This window comes from Dromaius novaehollandiae, chromosome 14, assembly GCF_036370855.1.
Source record: "Dromaius novaehollandiae isolate bDroNov1 chromosome 14, bDroNov1.hap1, whole genome shotgun sequence".
In the NCBI taxonomy this organism is placed as follows: Eukaryota; Metazoa; Chordata; class Aves; order Casuariiformes; family Dromaiidae; genus Dromaius; species Dromaius novaehollandiae.
Window position 1 is genome coordinate 1,849,090 of NC_088111.1, and position 16,944 is coordinate 1,866,033.

The window sequence follows — 16,944 nt, forward strand, 5'->3', positions numbered from 1 at the left end:
ATGAAACGGCTGGCGGGCAGCCAGCCTGCGAGCGAGCCGGGCTGCTATTAAAGCGAGCTGCCGGAGCACAGCCCCGCGAGCCGCCCGGCCGCGCTGGGGCGAGCCGCCCTTTCGACGGCTCCCTTTTCCCTCAAAAGGACTAAATAATAGTAATAAGGTGAAATTTTTCCCCAAGGATAGCTCAAGCCCAGAGGGACCCATCCTGCGGAGGATCCAAGAGAAGGACTGTGCAGTGCAGGGAGGCTGCCCCGGCCCACGGGATGCATCCTGCCCCACCGGTGCCCCGGCGCATCCCGCGCTCCAACCCCCGGCTGCTCCGTGCTTTGCTAAAAATACCACCGGGGAGGAAGCTCCCGCCACGGGAGGAGCTTCCTGCGGCCGCCCCAGCTCTCCGGGCTGCTCCGCGGGAGCTGCACGGGGCCAGCTCGGCCCCGCCGGAGGAGCCGCTTTGCGGGATCCGGGGCGAGCATCCCGCCGGTCCCTCCACCTCGCGACGCCGCATCAACCTCCCGCGCTGCATCTCCATCACGGTCCGGGAGACGGGGCCAGGCACCGGCCAAGGGCTACGGCAAAACCCGAAGCGACGCGCTCCTCGGCAGCTGTGCCAAACCTCTGCCGGCGCCCAGACCCGGGACACTGCAGCCGCTCCAAAGCCCTGGCTGGAGCCCCGGCTCCCGGGCACGCAGCTACTGGGAGCCCAGCGCCGCCCCAGCCGCACAGGTCTCCCCCTGCTCGATTAAAGCTAATCTCAAACAAAAACCTGGCTTTGCAGGATGCCAGCTGAGCCCCAGCCATAACCAGACTTCTGGAAGTCCTTGTTTTTAACACACAGAGCGCATGTTTTTGGCCGGGCTGGCATGCCTGGCCGCCGCGTGCCACCAGCACCCCCTGCGCCCGCGCGGGGCCCAGGAGTCCCCCAGCATGGCGAAGCAGGACCGCGTGGCGAGAGCTGGCTGCATCCCTGCTGCCAGGCTCCCCCCCCGCTCAGCGCCAAGGCTGTGATTAAGCTGCAGCCTCAAGGAAACCAAAACAGCAGAAAAGCTGCGACTACTGTGCAGCGTCCACAAAAATAGCTGCTCCGGGAATAGCCGGGAACAGCCAAGGCTCCTCGCACATCACTGGAGGTTTTTTTCCCCAGCCTTAACCCGTGCTCCCGCACGGCTGGTGCGGCCTCTGCCATCGCCACGGGCAGAGCAGCTCTGCAGCCCTCTGCTCCTGTCTCCCGCAGCTTCCAGCCCGCAAGCTGGGCCCAAGGAGAGCAGGACAGCGGCAGGGAAGTGTTTTAATATAAACCCTGCACTTATTTAAATATTTTTTTTTAATCACATAATTACTGCAGACATTTCTGCTTAGGGTCAGTTTTATTACATCGTTGTGGTTATTGTAAAAGCCCTAAATTTTGGGCCTCAACTGAGTTGGCAGAGTCCGCTGGAAACATCTGTCCCGCGTTACTCCTCCTCCGGGGTCCCGGCAGAAAGCTGGCGGCAGAGAATGTTGCAACGCAGCGTTTTATTTGCAACAGAAATTAGGTTCTTACTCCTGACCCAAACAGAAGTGTAAATATTTACTGCCTCGATGTCAGCGCTGGCCCTGCACCTGCGGGCCCCGACCTACCGATGTGCCGGAGCATGCAGAGCTGCAAAGCCACCACTCACGGCCGTGGCTCTCCAAGCGGGAACGCCACGTCTGCCCGGGGACATTGACCCGCTCCGGCACGGAGGGGACCGCGGCATGCAGGGGGCTTTGCGCCGGTGACCTGGAGGCACGTGGGAGCAGCCGGGGCCTGGAGGAAGGGGACATCCTTGTGCCTGGGGACGCCGGCAGCTTTGGCAGCCGCTCTCAGCGGCTCATGTTCATTTTCCTCCTAGTTTTACAGCTTTCCACTTCTGGCAAGACCTGCGAGCCGAGGGCCACGCTGCCCCTCCAAAGCCAGGGCAGGTTTTCCCAGGATTTGCAACCCCACTGGTGGAAGGACAACGTCCACCGCCTGCCCGCAGCACCGTGGCGTGCCACGGGGACCATCTCCTGCTGGGAGCTGGGCACAGACAGCCCAGGTCATGCTGCGCAACGCAAAGACCAGCTCCCCGCGGTGCCAGGGGAGCCGAGCCGCTGGCAGGCTCGGGGCAGGGTGGCGAGGGGCCGAGCGGGGACACGCCAAAGAGCACCTGGCCCACAAGTCTGGGAGAGCACAGCGCCGGCCCAGCGCTCCCGTGCTGCAAGCGAGGGCCGATTAGCAACCGGTCGCTAATTCCCCCGCATTAAAATTCCTGCTGCTAAAATCCAGCCGTTACTCAACAAGAGGCGGTTTTGTTTCCGAAAGATGATAGATGCCGGTCAGGAAAAAGCAGCGTTTGGAAGCAGCGAGGTGCCCGTGCGTGGGGCCACAGCACAGACACCCGGCAGAGGATGGAGCCCGGCCCCGGGCCGACACGGCTCATGCCCGGGGCAGCCGGAGGGTCGGCCGGAGCAGCGGGCCGCCCGTGGGAACAGCCCCCTCCGTGCTTTCTCGCTACCCTGCTTCCAGCCTGCAAGAGCTGCGGTTGACCTGACGTCCGTTCGGTTGCAAGAGGACGGTGACCTCCGTGGGCACCCGGCCCCCCCGCTCCCGCGTCACAGCGGCAAAGGGACAAGAGGGATCGCATCACCCGAACCCCCCTCAGCTGCTGTTCCTGTTTCTCCTACAAACACACCTGGAGAACGCGGGGAGGCCACGAGTCCAAGGAGGAGCATCCGCACCCGACGGGGCCGGACCCCGCGGGGGCCCTGCTCCAACCGCTGCCTGCAACACGCCTCCCTCCCGTGCGCCCTCCGCCCCGGCGTTTCAGCAATGCTTCCTGCAGCCCAGCACCGCTGCCCACAGGCACCTTTGCAGCTCCCCAACCAGCCCAGCCCGCACCAGGTCACCCCCCGCTCCCCAGCCCGCTGCCTCCAGCGGCCCCAGCCCCGAGCCGCGTCCTGCACGCCCGCGGGACAGGTCAGGGTGATCAACACCACGCGACAGCAGGGGAAACGGCATCAGAGATTCTCCATTTTAAGCATCAATTTTTTTTTTGCTCGTTTTTTAACAAAGCATTTGGACACTTAAAGATGCAACCAAGCATCTGAAGCAGCTCTCAAAGCACAACCGCTAAAACCTGGCCTGGAGTCACTCGATCCAAGGTGCCCAGCGCTGGGAGGGCCAAAGCGGAGGGTCCAGCTCCACGGCCTCGGGCTGGAAGCCTAAACATCCCCTTGCGGTAGTCGTGCCTCCTCTCCAGCTCGTTCTGCCTTCCTCCATGAAGGAGAGCAGCCCTGGTGCCCAGCCGGGGCTGGGACGAGCAGCGCAGACCCCGCTCCCCGGCACCCCCGGCCAGGGCAGCCGGCTAACGCGGCAGCACGGCCCCGGCGCTGGCTCTGCGGTGACGCAGGCGCCTGGCAGCGAGCCCTGCCGACCTGCTCACCGGGGCAGGCAGCCTGATTTTAAATACGTCCTGAATTATTCATTGCACTACAGTGCTTGCTGGAGGCACGAGGTCCTGCTCGACCCGGGGGGCACGTTCAGCTCCCGGCCTGCAGCTGCCGGGGAACGGAGCTGCTTCTCCTCCAGAGCAGGGCTGCAGCAACCCGGGGACGCTGCTGCAGCCCTGCCTCCCCCGCTGCCTCCGGAGCCGCCCCGGGACGGGGACAGGCTCTGCCCGCCGCCGGGCTCGCACATCGAAGACCCACGCGCAGGCACCCGGCACCGCCGGGGCACAGCGAGGACAGGGCGGGCAGCCCCGTCCTCATCCTCCCCATCTGCGGGGCAGCCGGCGCTGGCATCAGCCTGACCCACGGCGGGGGGGGATCTTGGAGGAGCCAAAACCCGAGGGCCGGAAGGGACCGGCCCGTTCCCCTCGCCCGACTTCCCGTCGGTACAAACTGCTGGATCTCGCCCAGCACAAGGAACGGAGGCGGGATAGGAAATCCCGTCCTGGGAAGCAGCCCCCCGCCGTGCCCGCAGCTGCCCCCCCGCCCCGGCAACGCTCCCGGGCCTCGGGGGCGGTGACCCCCCGCCCCACAGGAAGCTGGGGCAGCATCATACAGACCCTCAAACAGCTCCAAGCATGCCAAAAGCCCCCCCGCGACGCTGCCTCTGCCTCCTGGGAAAGCCGGGCCCCCGGCAGCTGCAGCTCAGCAAGATGCCGAGCAGCTCCCCGGGGGAGGGAGGGGAAGCGAGCCACCCCCGAGGCCGCGGGTTTTACCCCCGCAACCCAGCCGGGGGGGGCATGGCAAGCTGCAGGAGGGCGATGGAGCAGCCGGGGGGGCCACACGACACCCCGCACAGCTCCTGCCGCGTTCGCACCCCAAGCGAGGGCAGCGCTGGGGCAGAAACCGCCTGCGTATCTGCGGAGTGCAAGGCTGCGCCGTCTCCGCGAGCCCGGCCCCAGCAGCAAGCCAGCCATGGAAACTGGACATTTTCCACCTCAAATTCTTTCCTTTTTGGAAAGGAGTTTACTAATAAAAGGCACTTACTGCCGAGTCGCAGTCCAGACCCAGGCCACTTGAAAAAGAGCTAATTTCCTTCCCATTTAAGCAAGAAGCTGAGAACACGTTTGCCCCAGATGTTCCCTCCCTCCCTGCTGGAAATAATAGGAGAGAAACGAGCTCATTCATAAATCCCAGCTCCGCGGGAGCCCCCAGGCTGCACCGCTGGTCCCCGAGGGCCGGAGGCCGCAGCTCCCTGGGCTGGTAACTCCCCAGCCCGCTCCTCCGGCCGCGGCAGCACGCGGGACCCTCCGTGGGGCAGCTCCCCCCTCGCTGCAGGGCACAACGGGGTCTCCGAAGCTCATGGACGTGCCGCCCGCGGCACCGCCACCGGCCCCCTCACCTTCTTGCTGCCGTGCGAGGAGAAGCTGTGCGAGTGCCGCGGCAGGCTGCCCCCGCTCAGGTCCAGCTGCGGCTTCCAGACCTCCCCGTTGTCGCTGCCCAGCGACTTGGTGGGCGACGTGCCGGAGCCGAGCAGGACGCCGCCGTGCACCATCTCCTCCGTGCACGTCAGCCGCAGGCTGCACAGGTACTCATCCGTCTCCTTGTCCACCACCAGCAAGCGGGTCTCCGTCTCCACGGCCTTGATGCGCTGCACGACCTGGAAGGGAGGAGGAGAGCTGAGCAGAAGCCCCCGGCCGCTGCCCCGGGGTCCCGTGGGGGCACAGCGGAGCGTCTCACTGAGCACGCTTTGCCCCGCAGCCCCCGAGCGCCTGTCCGTGGGGGTCTGTCCGGGAAGGGCAGAGTGCCAGGTGCACCCTTCGGTGTCCCGCACCGAGCCAACGCATCGGTGCATCCCCAGGCTGGTTTATGCAAGAAACGACCTGATCTGCACATTCACCCCAGTTCTGTGCTACGGGAGAGCAGCGATCAGGGCCAGCAGAGCCAGCGATGGGGCCGGGAGCAGGAACCAGGCCCAGCTCTGCTGGACAGGGACCGATGTCCACATGCAGCCTCGGTTTTCCATGTTTTTTTGTGGCTGGCGGATGCTCTGGAAGGGGCTCGCAGCATCGGCCTGGGGCAGCAGAAGGAGGTGAGCGAGACGGTTCACGCACAGGGAATCGAGGGCTTTCCCACCATGCAGCCTCAGGCCAGGCGCTCCCTGCCCCGCTTCGCCCCGCGCACCGAAGGGCCGGGAGGTAAAACCAGGGGCTCGGAGAGGCTCCAACAGGCCAAACACCACCCTCGCCCTGCACAAGCCTTCATCCCGCAGAGGAGGAGGAGGAGCAGCACCGCTGACCTTTCTTGAGGGGCAGAGCCCTCCGCGGTTCCCAGGGAACACGGCCCCTTCCTGCCGGCATCGCGGCAGCCCTGGGGCCGAGCCAGGACACCCCGGGACGCCCCACAGAGCCGCGCCACGACTCCCCGCGGGCTCCGGCCCAGGCCGCGCCGGCCAGGCGCGTTACCGCCAAGGTTAGAAGCGACAAACCAGCCTAACGCGCAACTAGCTAGCAGCTATTTACTCCCCTGCGTGCTCCACTCAAGGTCAGCAGACTCGGTCTCTGCAAGCGAAAAAACTGCCAACGCGAGATTTACGGAGCGCGGACAAGGCTGCTCGTCCCGAACGAGCCATCGCGCCGAAAACCGCCGGCGCGAGGCCGAAGCCCCAGCGAGGCAGCGGGAGCCCTGCCGCCGGGCAGCGCCTCGGGGCGAGCATCAGTCGGGGATTTGGGACCTCGTCCCCGCACAAAGCGGAGCTGCTCCACCCGGACTGGGACCCAGCGGCACCGGCACAACCGAGCCGGCCGGCGTCTTCCCGGGGCTCCCCGAGCTCCGGGGTCTCATCAGCCCGGTGCAGCCCCGCGGCCGCGATACCGGGGAGGTGCGAGGGAGGCTTATCGGCGGCCTCCACACCCGCGGGGCGACGCCGCGGCCTGCGCTCCGGCCGCCCGCCCGGGCCCCCCGACGGGCCTGGGGGCGCGAGCAGAGGCCGGGGGTGGGTGGGGGGCCCGGGGTGCAGGGGAGGCCGCCGGCCGGGGCCGCAACAAAACACTGGGAAAACAGTTAAAAGAGAGACAAGCGGGCAGGGCGCAGGCCCGAGGGGGCCGGGGCAGCGCGGAGGCGGTGAGGCCGCGGGGGCTCCGGGCCCGTCCCGCGGGCAGCATCGCTCAGGCAGGGCCGGGGACCCGGCGGCCCCTGAGGAGGAGGAGGGGGAGGAGGATGGGGGGGGGGCCCGGCGGGGCGCCCAGAGCAGCCGAACCGCCCCGGGGGGGTAGGGGGGCGCCTCGGTCCCCGGCTCGGCCCCCGGCGCGGCGCCCACCTGGTGGTGCGTCTCCTGCTCCACGTTGAGCCCGTTGACGGCGACGACGCGGTCCCCGGCGCGCAGCCCCGCCGCCTCGGCCGGCGAGCCCGGCTCCACCTTGCGGATGAACTGCCCGCTCTTGCCCTTCTCGCCGTGCAGGTGGAAGCCGTAGCCGCTCTCGCCCTTCAGCATGTGGCACAGCCGCGGCTTCAGCTGGTCCTTGGCCATGGCCGGGCGCGGCGCGGGGCGGGCGCGGCGGCCGCGGGGCCCTTTTATGCGCGGCGGCGGCGGCGGGCGGGCGCGGGGCGGCGGGGCGCGGCGGCGGGGCGGGCCGGGGCGGCCATGCTGCGCGCTGCCCCGCGGCGCCCGGCCGGGGCGGGGCCTGGGGCCTGGGGAGGGGCGGGGCCTGGGGAGGGGCGGGGCTACTGGACTGGCGCGGGGGCGGGGCTAAGGGCTGGGGGCGGGGGAGCGACCATTCTGCGCGCTGCCCAGCGGCGCCCGAGCGTGGAGGGCGGGGCGGGGGCGTGGCCTTGGGCGGGGCTAAGAATTGGGGGCGGGGCCTGAGGTGGGGCGAGGGCGGGGCTATGCTGCGCGCTGCCCCACGTCGCCCGAGGGCGGCGAGCGGGGCGGGGGCGTGGCCTTGGGCGGGGCTAAGAATTGGGGGCGGGGCCTGAGGTGGGGCGAGGGCGGGGCTATGCTGCGCGCTGCCCCACATCGCCCAAGCGCGGCGGGCCGGGGCGGGGGCGTGGCAGGGGGCGTGGCTAAAAATTGGGGGGCGGGGTCTGGGGTGGGGCGGGAGAAAGGGCGGGGCCATGCTGCGCGCTGCCCCGCGGCGCCGAGAGGGCGGTGGGCGGTGCGGTGGGCGGGGTCTGGGGAAGGGGCGGGGTTAAGGGCGGGGCCTCGTGAGCGACGGGGCGGACAGAGCCGGGCCGGGGTCACGGGGCTCCAGGGCCCCGGGGCGCACGGCGGGGCGATGTCCGGGGTGCCCGGGGTGCCCGGAGGGGAGACACCCGGGGCCGTCCGGGGTGCGCAGTGGGGAGATGCCCGGGGCCATCCGGGGTGCACGGAGCTCGTCCTGGGACGGGGGGAGGCCAAGCACCATCCGTGCAAGGGGAACAAGCAGGGCCCGGAGCGGATCCACCCGCCCGCGGCCTGCATCCACGGGAAACGCAGCGTTTTCCGCACTGCATCCCTGCGGATCCGGCCAGCCCGGCACATGTGGAGCTAGCGAGCTCCTGTCCTTCAACGCCCATGGAAGGAGCTCGGAAACGGGGCGCGCCGGGTCTCCGTGGGTCAGGACAAGCCCCGACGCGGCGTCTGGGGCTGGGGCACCACGGGTGCACCTTCCCCACGTCCCATGTCCCTCCGGGGCTCCGGGGTGGGAGAGGTCCCCCAGGATCCCGGGCACCACGACAGCGGGGGCCACGGCCGGCTCTCCTCGCCCGAACGCGTCCGTGGCCACCGAAGGTTTCGTGTCCCCAGCGTCCCCGCAGCGCTGCTCCCGCCCCAGCCGCCTCCCGGGCGGGTTTCTGCGGAGCTGAAGCAGACACAGCTTGAGGCTGCACATAAAACACTCTAGGGATGAATATTGATTTGCTTTTTAATTTGCGGCCTATTAAGAAAACAGCCCTTCCGCAGGAGCTGCGCGCGAGCAGCGGCTGCTCCGCGAGCGGGGCCGGGAGCTGGGGAGCCGGCAGCAGCACCCCGAGCCGCTCCGGGGGGCACGAAGCCTCTTCCCAGCCCGGAGGAGTGCGAATAACCGATTTTCCACTCACTGGGCAAATCAAAAAACTGGAGGGGAGGGGAGGAGAGAAGGAGCTGTTTCAAGTTTACTTAAATAAAAAAGTTTTTATTTTTAGTCAGGGCAAGGAAAAAAACAAAGTGAGAAAATCTTTTGGGTGGCCAAACGGAACGTTTTTAACCCTTTTGAACAACTGTTTTAAAAAGTGCTGGTAACTTGCAAAATAAAAAGTTGCAAAAGTGTCATTTCAAAAACGTGAAAATGCAATGTTTGAATTTTCCTAAAATGCTTATTTTGGGGGGCAGAAACTGTTTCTCGAGTCTGACCTGCATCTGACGATTTTTTTTTTCTATCCTTGTCATCCTCAAAAGGCATCTTTCCTCCCCAAGGAACATCCCTGAGCTGCAGAGAAGCTCAGCAGGGCAGAGCCCGGCCCGCGCGGGACGTCCCCTCCGGGCAGGGGACACAACCAGCCTCACCGCCGGGACCTGCACGCTGCGCGAGGAAGACCGTGCCAGCCTTCCTCCCACGCGGTCCCGCGTGCTGCCCTGCCGCATCCCGGGCTGCTCCCGCGCGGAGGCCGTGGCCGGGTGCCGGTGCAGCACGGCGGTTTCGCACATCGCCGCGGTCTCCCGGCTCGGCAAGCCCGGCACACGGGACGCCACTCCCTGCAGCCCAGCCCATGCTCCGGCACGGAGTTTTTTCCATCTAAACTTCTGCGTGTTTTGATTTGGGCAAATATTTAAGCCTTAGCGGGGCTGAGCAGAGAGCTGAGGGCACTCCCAGGCCCTGCACGCTCGTCGGCTCGGAGGAATGTGACGCTCTCTTCATTCGACATCTGCTTCCGAGCAAATGGCTTTATTTATAATTCATCCACGGCGCTTTATCAAGCACTTGCACAGAATCACACCTGCACGCCGCACGCTGCCGGCTCCAGGCCCGATAATATTGCATAACGGATGCAAAATACGCACGCTATGCACAGTTTCACCATTGCAGAAGTGAGGGCTGCCTGCGAGGCCGCCCGGGGCGACGGGCTGGCGTTTTGGGTGCCCATGCAGCAAAGCCTGTCTCCGCTCGCTGCTCTGGAGAGCGGTGCAGACTCGGCTGCTCGGCCCCGGCCGGTGGGCGAGACCCCCAGCACCCTGCCGAGAGCTGCAGAGCCGCCGCTGCTGCCACCGTCTCCGAGCGATAGCAAGCGGAGCCCCGGCCCGGCCGCGGTGCTCGGCGCTCGGCCGGCTCCGGACACGCAGCGCGGCGTGCACGACGGCACACTGCCATCTGCCGAGCCGCCGCGCCGGCCCCGAGGGGCCCCGTCCCCCGCAGCCCCCGGTGCCGTCCCCCCGCAGCCCCCGCTGCCGTCCCCCGCAGCCCCTCCGCTCCCGGCCGGCGGGCGCGGGATGTGGTCCGGAGCCACGGCGGGGAAGCGAGGGGCTCTGGCTGGGCGGGGAGTGATGAGGAAAGGCCCTGGAGGAGCCGAAAGCGTCCGGATTTAGGGGCTGAGTCAGGGCTGCTGGAGCCTTTCCCAGCGGCGCGGTGGGATCGGCCGGCTCGGCTCGGCTCGGCACGGCGCGGGAGATCGCAGTCCCTGCTCCCGGGCTGCTCCGCCTGCTCCTGCCATTGAACCCCCGGGCCAAGGCGCCACGCCGCAAAGAGCCCCAACGGGCCGGGGCTGCACACGCGTGCGAGAGCCCATGGGAGCACCCGCCGCGGGGCACCGGCTCCGGCAGCACCCAGCTCTGGGAGCACCCAGCTCCGGGGGCACCTGGATCCGGGAGCATCCAGCTCTGGGAGCACCTGGCTCTGGGAGCACCCAGCTGCAGGAGCACCCAGCTCTGGGGGCACCTGGCTCCGGGGGCACCTGGCTCTGGCAGCACCCAGCTCCGGGAGCACCCAGCTCTGGAAGCACTCAGCTCCAGGGGCACCCAGCTCTGGGGGCACCCAGCTCTGGGGGCACCCAGGTCCAGGAGCACCCAGCTCCAGGAGCACCTAGCTCCAGGAGCACCCAGCTGTGGGAGCACCCAGCTGCGGGAGCACCCAGCTCCAAGTGCACCCAGCTGCAGGAGCACCCAGCTCTGGGGACACCGAGCTCCAGGGGCACCTGGCTCCGGCAGCACCCAGCTCCGGGAGCACCCAGCTCCATGAGCAACCTGCTCCAGCAGCACCCAGCTCCGGGAGCACCCAGCTCCGGGGGCACCTGGATCCGGGAGCATCCAGCTCTGGGAGCACCTGGCTCTGGGAGCATCCAGCTCTGGGGGCACCCAGGTCCAGGAGCACCCAGCTCTGGGGGCACCCAGCTCCGGGAGCACCCAGCTCCAAGTGCACCCAGCTGCAGGAGCACCCAGCTCCGGGAGCACCCAGCTCCAAGTGCACCCAGCTGCAGGAGCACCCAGCTCCGAGTGCACCCAGCTCTGGGAGCACCCAGCTGTGGGATCACCCAGCTCCAGGAGCACCCAGCTGCGGGAGCCCCGGCACGGCACGGCGGGCTCCGGGGCAGCGCCCAGGCACACCCGTCCACGGAAACGCCAGCGGCGCGGGGCACCGCCCGGGGCAGGAATGTGCCGCCGGCCCGGCCGGGAGGGCAGCGCCGTGGCCCGACGAGAAGGGCGAGAAGGGCGGCATTCAGCCGCGCCGCAGCCGCTCCTCTCCCGAGGCCCCGGCGGGCCCTGCCAGGCCGAGCCCTTCCCGCGCGGCGCCCTGGCTGCGGAAAGGCCAGGAGACCCCGGGACCTCCGGCCGCCCCCCGGGACGTTCGCTCACAGACGAGAGCGGCGCCGGCTCCCGCGCAGCCTCCCCACGTCCGCGAGCTGCCGCCGCCTTATCGGCGCCCTGGACACCTTGGAAATAGGCAGAGCGGGAGGCGCCGCGATAACGTTATCTGCCCCTTCTCCGCGGCTCCCGCTCCTTATCTCCGGCTCCTTTCGGTTCCCCCGGCGGTGCCAGCGCGAGGACGCGGACGGCCTGCCGGGCTGGGGACACCGCGGACCCGCGGAGGGACACGGGGCACGGCCACGCCGGCAGGCCGGGATGGATCCACGTGCCGGGACGTGGCAGACCCCTCCGGCTGCCCCCCAGCAGCCTCCCCGGCCGGGACGCGGGTGGGCGCTGGGGCCGGCAGCTCTGGGCTCCCCGCAGGGACGCCCCGCGGGCCGGAGCCGGGGGCTCCGCGTGGCCCGGCCCAGGACGGGCGGAAGCATCCCGGCCCGGTGGGCGCCGCCGGCTCCCGGGAGAGGCTGGGCGGCGGCCGGGGAAGCGGGAAGGAAGCGGAGCCGCCCGGAGCGCGGGCCGGCCGGGGTGGGGTGCGCCGGCTTCCTGCGCCAGCCGCGGCCCCCCCGGCCTTCGCCAGCCTTTGGGGCTGGCAGGAACCGCGTCCGCTGGCGTGGGGGCCCCTGGGGACACGGTGCCGGGGCCCCGCAGCCCTTCGGCAGGGGACAACAGGCCCCGGCCCTGCGCGGGCGGCAGCTTTCGCCTCTTCCCGGCTCTCCCAGCCGCAGCATCCCGCCGTGTGCGCGGCCACAAGATGGCACGGCGAGCCCTCGCCGCCGCCCGCCGCCCCGGTGGCTGCTGCTGCTGCGGCCCCCGCCCCCGGGCCTGCTCCTGCCCCGGGGCCTGCTCCTGCCCTGCCCCTGCCCCGGGACCTGCTCCTGCCCTGCCCCTGCCCTGCCCCTGCCCCGGGGCCTGCTCCTGCCCTGGGGCCTGCCCCCGCCCCAGGACCTGCCCTGGGACCTGCCCTGCTCCTGCCCCGGGAGCTGCCCTAGGACCTGCCCCGGGACCTGCCTGGGATTTGCCCTGCTCCTGCTGCAGGACCTGCCCTGCCCCTGCCCTGCTCTTGCCCCGGGACCTGCCTTGCTTCTGCCCTGCTCCTGCCCTGCCCTAGGACCTGCCCTGCTCTTGCCCCGGGACCTGCCTGGGATCTGCCCTGCTCCTGCTGCAGCACCTGCCCTGCCCCTGCCCTGCTCTTGCCCCAGGACCTGCCTTGCTTCTGCCCTGCCCCTGCCCTGCCCTGCCCCAGGACCTGCCCTGCTCCTGCCCCAGGACCTGCCCTGGGATCTGCCCTGCTCCTCCCCTGCTCCATCCTGCTCCTGCCCCGGGACCTGCTCTGGGACCTGCCCCAGGACCTACCTGGGACCTGCCCTGCTGCTGCTCTGCTCCTGCCCCAGCTCCTGCCCCGGGACCTGCCCCAGGACCTGCGCACGGCTCCGCACCCCCCCTCTGCAGCGGGGTCTCGCAGCCCCCCCGAGCCAGCCGGGCTGGGCAGCAGGGGAGGGGCCGGGGGGCTTCTGCACCTCCTCGCTTCCCTCCAAGCCGCCCCCGACCCCCCAAGCAGCGAGCGCCCAGACCCGCAGGGCCGGGACGCACGGGGGGGCCGGGATGCACCGGGGAGCCGGGATGCACCGCGGGGCCAGGACGCACCGAGGGGCCGGGATGCACCGAGGGGCCGGGATGCACCAGGGGGCCGGGATGCACCGGAGAGCCGGGATGCACCGAGGAGCCGGGATGCACTGGGGGGCCGGGACACACTGAGGGGCCAGATCCGGAGCTCCCCCATGCTGCTCTCAGGGCGCAGAGCTGGGAGGACCAAGGGAATCATGCTGCAGCCGCAGGGGCAGGATCGGTTCATGCTTCTGCACGGGAAAATTGTTTTACAGAGGGAGCAGCGAAGGGCGTCCGGCTGACCGAGCATCTCGGTGCTTTTGCCCCAGAAATTGGCAGGTACAAGCGCTTCTCTCCCACCCGTGAGGGTGGAAATGCACACGGGAATGGCGCTCGGTGCTTTCCATCCCCCCCGTCGGGCATCTCCCTGCGCAGAGCCGACCTTTACGTTTTCTCCCTCATTTTACCACTTATCTCCACCGAGAAGGGCGATCCGCCCCCGCGGCACTCCGGAGGCTGCTGGCGCCGCTCACGGACAGAGCCCTTTGCAGAACGAATGGATTCGTGTTAATCGGGTGCCATTTGTCCCCTCCACGTCCTGTGTGACGCTAATTAACAGTCAAAATCTGCCAAATTTGAAAATCACGGGGGGAAGGGAGAGGGGACGCAGAGGATGAATCAGTCAGGAAGAAACGTGGAGGAAACGATGCTCCTCGCGTTGCACTGAGCATCGGCTGAGCAGCGACGGGCCGAGGGGCCGGGCAGCGGCTCGCTGTGGTTCCCCAGCCCAGGGCCGGTGGGACGGACCCCCGCCACCCCCGCTGAGCCCTGCAGGGCCACGGTGGCGGGCGGCACCAGGGCTTTTTCCTCCCGAACCACAAAATCCTGCTGTCCCGACTGCGCGTGCGAGATGCAGGGTCTGGGCAGGAGCAGCCGGCTGATGCAGGGAGGGTGGAAACTGCTCGGTTTGCCAGATTTCCCATAAAAGCAGCCAGCGCCAACAGCAGGGAACTCGGCTCTTTCTCGAAGCTGGACTCGACCCCCAGATCTGTGTTTCCCCCAGTCCCGGATCCCTCCCGCTCGAGACACAGACACGGCGCCGGAGCAGCATCCCTGCGCGCTGCCCCCGGCCTGGCCGGCCCCGCTGCGGCCCCAGGCTGGGCCCTGTTTTAACGGGGAGTGACCTTTTCATCAGCAGAGATGTGCACGAGATTAAGTTTAACTAGGCAAATAAACAGCCGAAGCAGCGAGAACGCGCAGGGCTTGCATTCAGCAGAGTCCAGGAAAGATTTCTAGCTATTTGTCATCTTAATTGACACTTAGCCTGGTAGTAACTCCCCGAAGGGCAATAAAAGAGATTCGCTGTAAAGCTGCAGAAGAAACTGTTTCAGGGAGTTAAATCACGCCAGAAAAATCTGGGAGTTACCAGAAGGCTCAAGCGCCTGCCCCGCTCGGAGCCGCGAGGGCTTCGCTCAAAAAGCAGCACGACGAAGCGAAACTTTCCTTTGATCGAGTCTCATTTTAATGAGTGCAGGTTCCTAGGAAGCAAACAGTACATATTTTTATTATATTGCAAAGAAGCTAGTACAGAAATCTAAAAAAAATAAACAAAATAAATATCTTCCCTGTTTGTTTCTCCCCAAGTTCATAGCACTAGGTTGACCTGAAAACAATATGAAGTTACCACTGTGTCTGAGCAGCCGGTAGGAAAAAATCAGATTTTTTTTTAATGCAATTGTCTATATGGTTTCAAAGAGGTCAGAAAAATCAAGAGAACCACCGATGAAACTCCTCCTCATCAGCGCCGGTAAACAGTCTCCACGCCGGGCAGTCCTTGCTCCTCCAGCTCCTCCAGCATCTCCGCCGGGACGCTTCGGCGGACCAGAGCTACATCTTCAGCCGGGAGATGCTGCAAAGCAGAAAGGGAGGATGCGATTTCGGAGAGCCGCCTGGGCCGCGCTCCCGGGGGACGACGGCTCCCGGCCAGATGCTGCCGACGGGAGCATCCCAGCGAGGCCCAAACCCTCCGGCCCGCGGGAGCATCCCGGTGAGGCGCGAGCAGTGCCGGACCGCGCGTGGGAGCCGGCAGCGGTGGTGCCCCGGCTTTGCCCTCGCTGCGGTCCGGACCGGCCGCCGTTAACGGGGCAGCGCAGGCGTCACGCAGGGCTGAGCCGACCCTCCCGGGCTTCCCTGCAGCCAGCTAATCCCCGGCTTCCCCGGAAGGGAAGGGGGGATCTGGCTACATGTTTCAGGGCCTGATCCAGCACCTAAAGCATCCACAGGCTTCAGCTACAAAGGAACCACGTTGGCTCCTGCTTTACGTAACTGGGAACAGACTGAATATGTGGGCACAGCCCTGAAAAGGTCGCGGGCACCGGCCGAGCGGCTCCCGGCCAGACGCGGGGCTCCGGGAGACGGCAGCACCGGCAGCCTCGGCCCCGGCCCCGCACGGTGCCCCCGCGGGGTCTCGGCTCCTCCGGACGCTCACCGGGAGCGGGGACAGCCCTGCGCTGCCGGTGCCTCCGTTAGCCGAGCGCAGCAAACCTCCCGCTTAGACTTTAAAAATGCAGCCCAGACTTTTGCAAACTCGGGGTGGGGGACCACGCACCCCCGGCCACCCACCGACCCCCCTCCAGCACCCCGGGGTGCTGCGGGAGGGCAGACTGGGCCAGGGGACCACACACCCCGGTCACCCACCGAACCCCCTCCAGCGCCCCGGGGTGCTGCAGGACCGGAGCCCGCGGCGGGGACCGTGCACCCCACATGCCCCGCGCCCCCCCCCCCGCACCCCGGGGCGCTGCAGAGGCCCCTCGCCCCCCGGCGCCCCCCCCCCCCCGTCGGGGCCGGCGTTACCTGAGCTCGGCGGGCGCCGGGCGGGGGCCGGGCGGGGGCCGGCGGGGGCCTCCCCAGCCCCAGCCCCAGCCCCCCCGCAGGAGACGCTGCAGCAGGCGGCCGGGTGCGGGCGGCGGCGGCGCGGGCGGCGGGGCCCCCCCGGCGGGGCGGCCCGGGGGCGGCGCGGGGGCGGTGTCCGCGGCCCCCCCGGGGCGGCGGGGGGGCTCCGCCGCCAGCTCCCGGCGCCAGAGGTAGGGGGAGCGGCGGACGCCCATGAGCAGCCCCGAGGCGCGGCCCACCGTGTGGTACCGGGGGCTGGCGACGTGCTTGTACCAGGCTCCGGCCGGCGCCGCCGGCAGCATCAGCCCCAGCAGCACCAGGGCCCCCCAGGCGCCCCCCGACAGCTGCGGCCGCGCCATCGCGCCGGGCTCCGGCGGCCGGGCGGAGGGACGGGCGGACGGAGGGATGGACGGACGGAGGGATGGACGGACGGACGGAGGGATGGAGGGAGCCGTGTCCCGGCGGCCCCCGGCCCGGGGGTGCCCTGCAGCGGCTGCCCCGCGCCCGCGCCCCGCGCTGCTTTATAGCGGCGCCGCGAGCGGCCGCCCCGCAGGCTCCGCCCCGGGCAGCCCCGGCGGCCCCGCTGCCAGCCCCGGCCCCGGCACCTCCCACCCCGCCGCCCCCCGCCGCCCCAGCCTGGCCCCGCGCATCCCCCCGACGGTCCTCAGCGTCGCCCCGGCATCCCCCAGCACCCTCCCCGTGGCCCCGGGCAGCCCCCCGGCAGCCCCGAGGATCCCTCTGTATCCCTGAGCATCCCTCCGTATCCCTGAGCATCCCTCCGTGTCCCTGAGCATCCTCCCTGCAGCCCCGAGCGTTGCCCCAGCAGCCTCCAGCACCCTCCCCATGGCCCCGGGCAGCCCCCCGGCAGCTCCGAGCATCCCTCTGTATCCCCAAGCATCCCTCTGTATCCCCGAGCACTCTCCCTGCAGCCCCGAGCATCCCTCCGTATCCCTGAGCATCCCTCTTTATCCCCGAGCATCCCTCTGCAGCCCTGAGCATCCTCCTCGCAGCCCCCAGCACCGCCCCGGCAGCCCCCAGCATTGCCCCACAGCCCCGAGCATCCCCACTGCAGCCCCAAACCTCCTCCCCACAGCCCTGAGCATCCCCCCGCAGCCCTGAGCATCGCCCAGCAGCCCCGAGCATCGCTCCGGCAGCCCTAAGGCTCCTCTCCGCAGCCCTGAGCATCCCCCACA

The 16,944-nt window shown here is 68.8% G+C and overlaps 2 protein-coding genes across 2 annotated transcripts in view; both read right to left on the bottom strand.

Annotated features, from left to right (window-relative positions):
* Window positions 1-7,130, bottom strand: part of NHERF2 (NHERF family PDZ scaffold protein 2) — a 28,535-nt gene extending 21,405 nt beyond the window's left edge. Inside the window, exons 1-2 of the mRNA XM_064520043.1 lie at window positions 6,764-7,130; window positions 4,847-5,104 (exon numbers count right to left, since the gene is read on the bottom strand). Coding sequence (XP_064376113.1) covers window positions 4,847-5,104; window positions 6,764-6,973 — 468 coding nt within the window. The 5' untranslated portion in view covers window positions 6,974-7,130. The remainder of the gene's footprint in view (window positions 1-4,846; window positions 5,105-6,763) is intronic.
* A 7,228-nt stretch (window positions 7,131-14,358) lies between these two features.
* Window positions 14,359-16,292, bottom strand: NPW (neuropeptide W). Its single transcript, XM_064519915.1, is given in 3 exon segments — window positions 14,359-14,768; window positions 15,713-15,766; window positions 15,769-16,292. Coding segments are annotated over 3 exon segments (507 nt in total). The 5' UTR covers window positions 16,111-16,292; the 3' UTR covers window positions 14,359-14,657.
* Window positions 16,293-16,944: the final 652 nt, after the last annotated feature.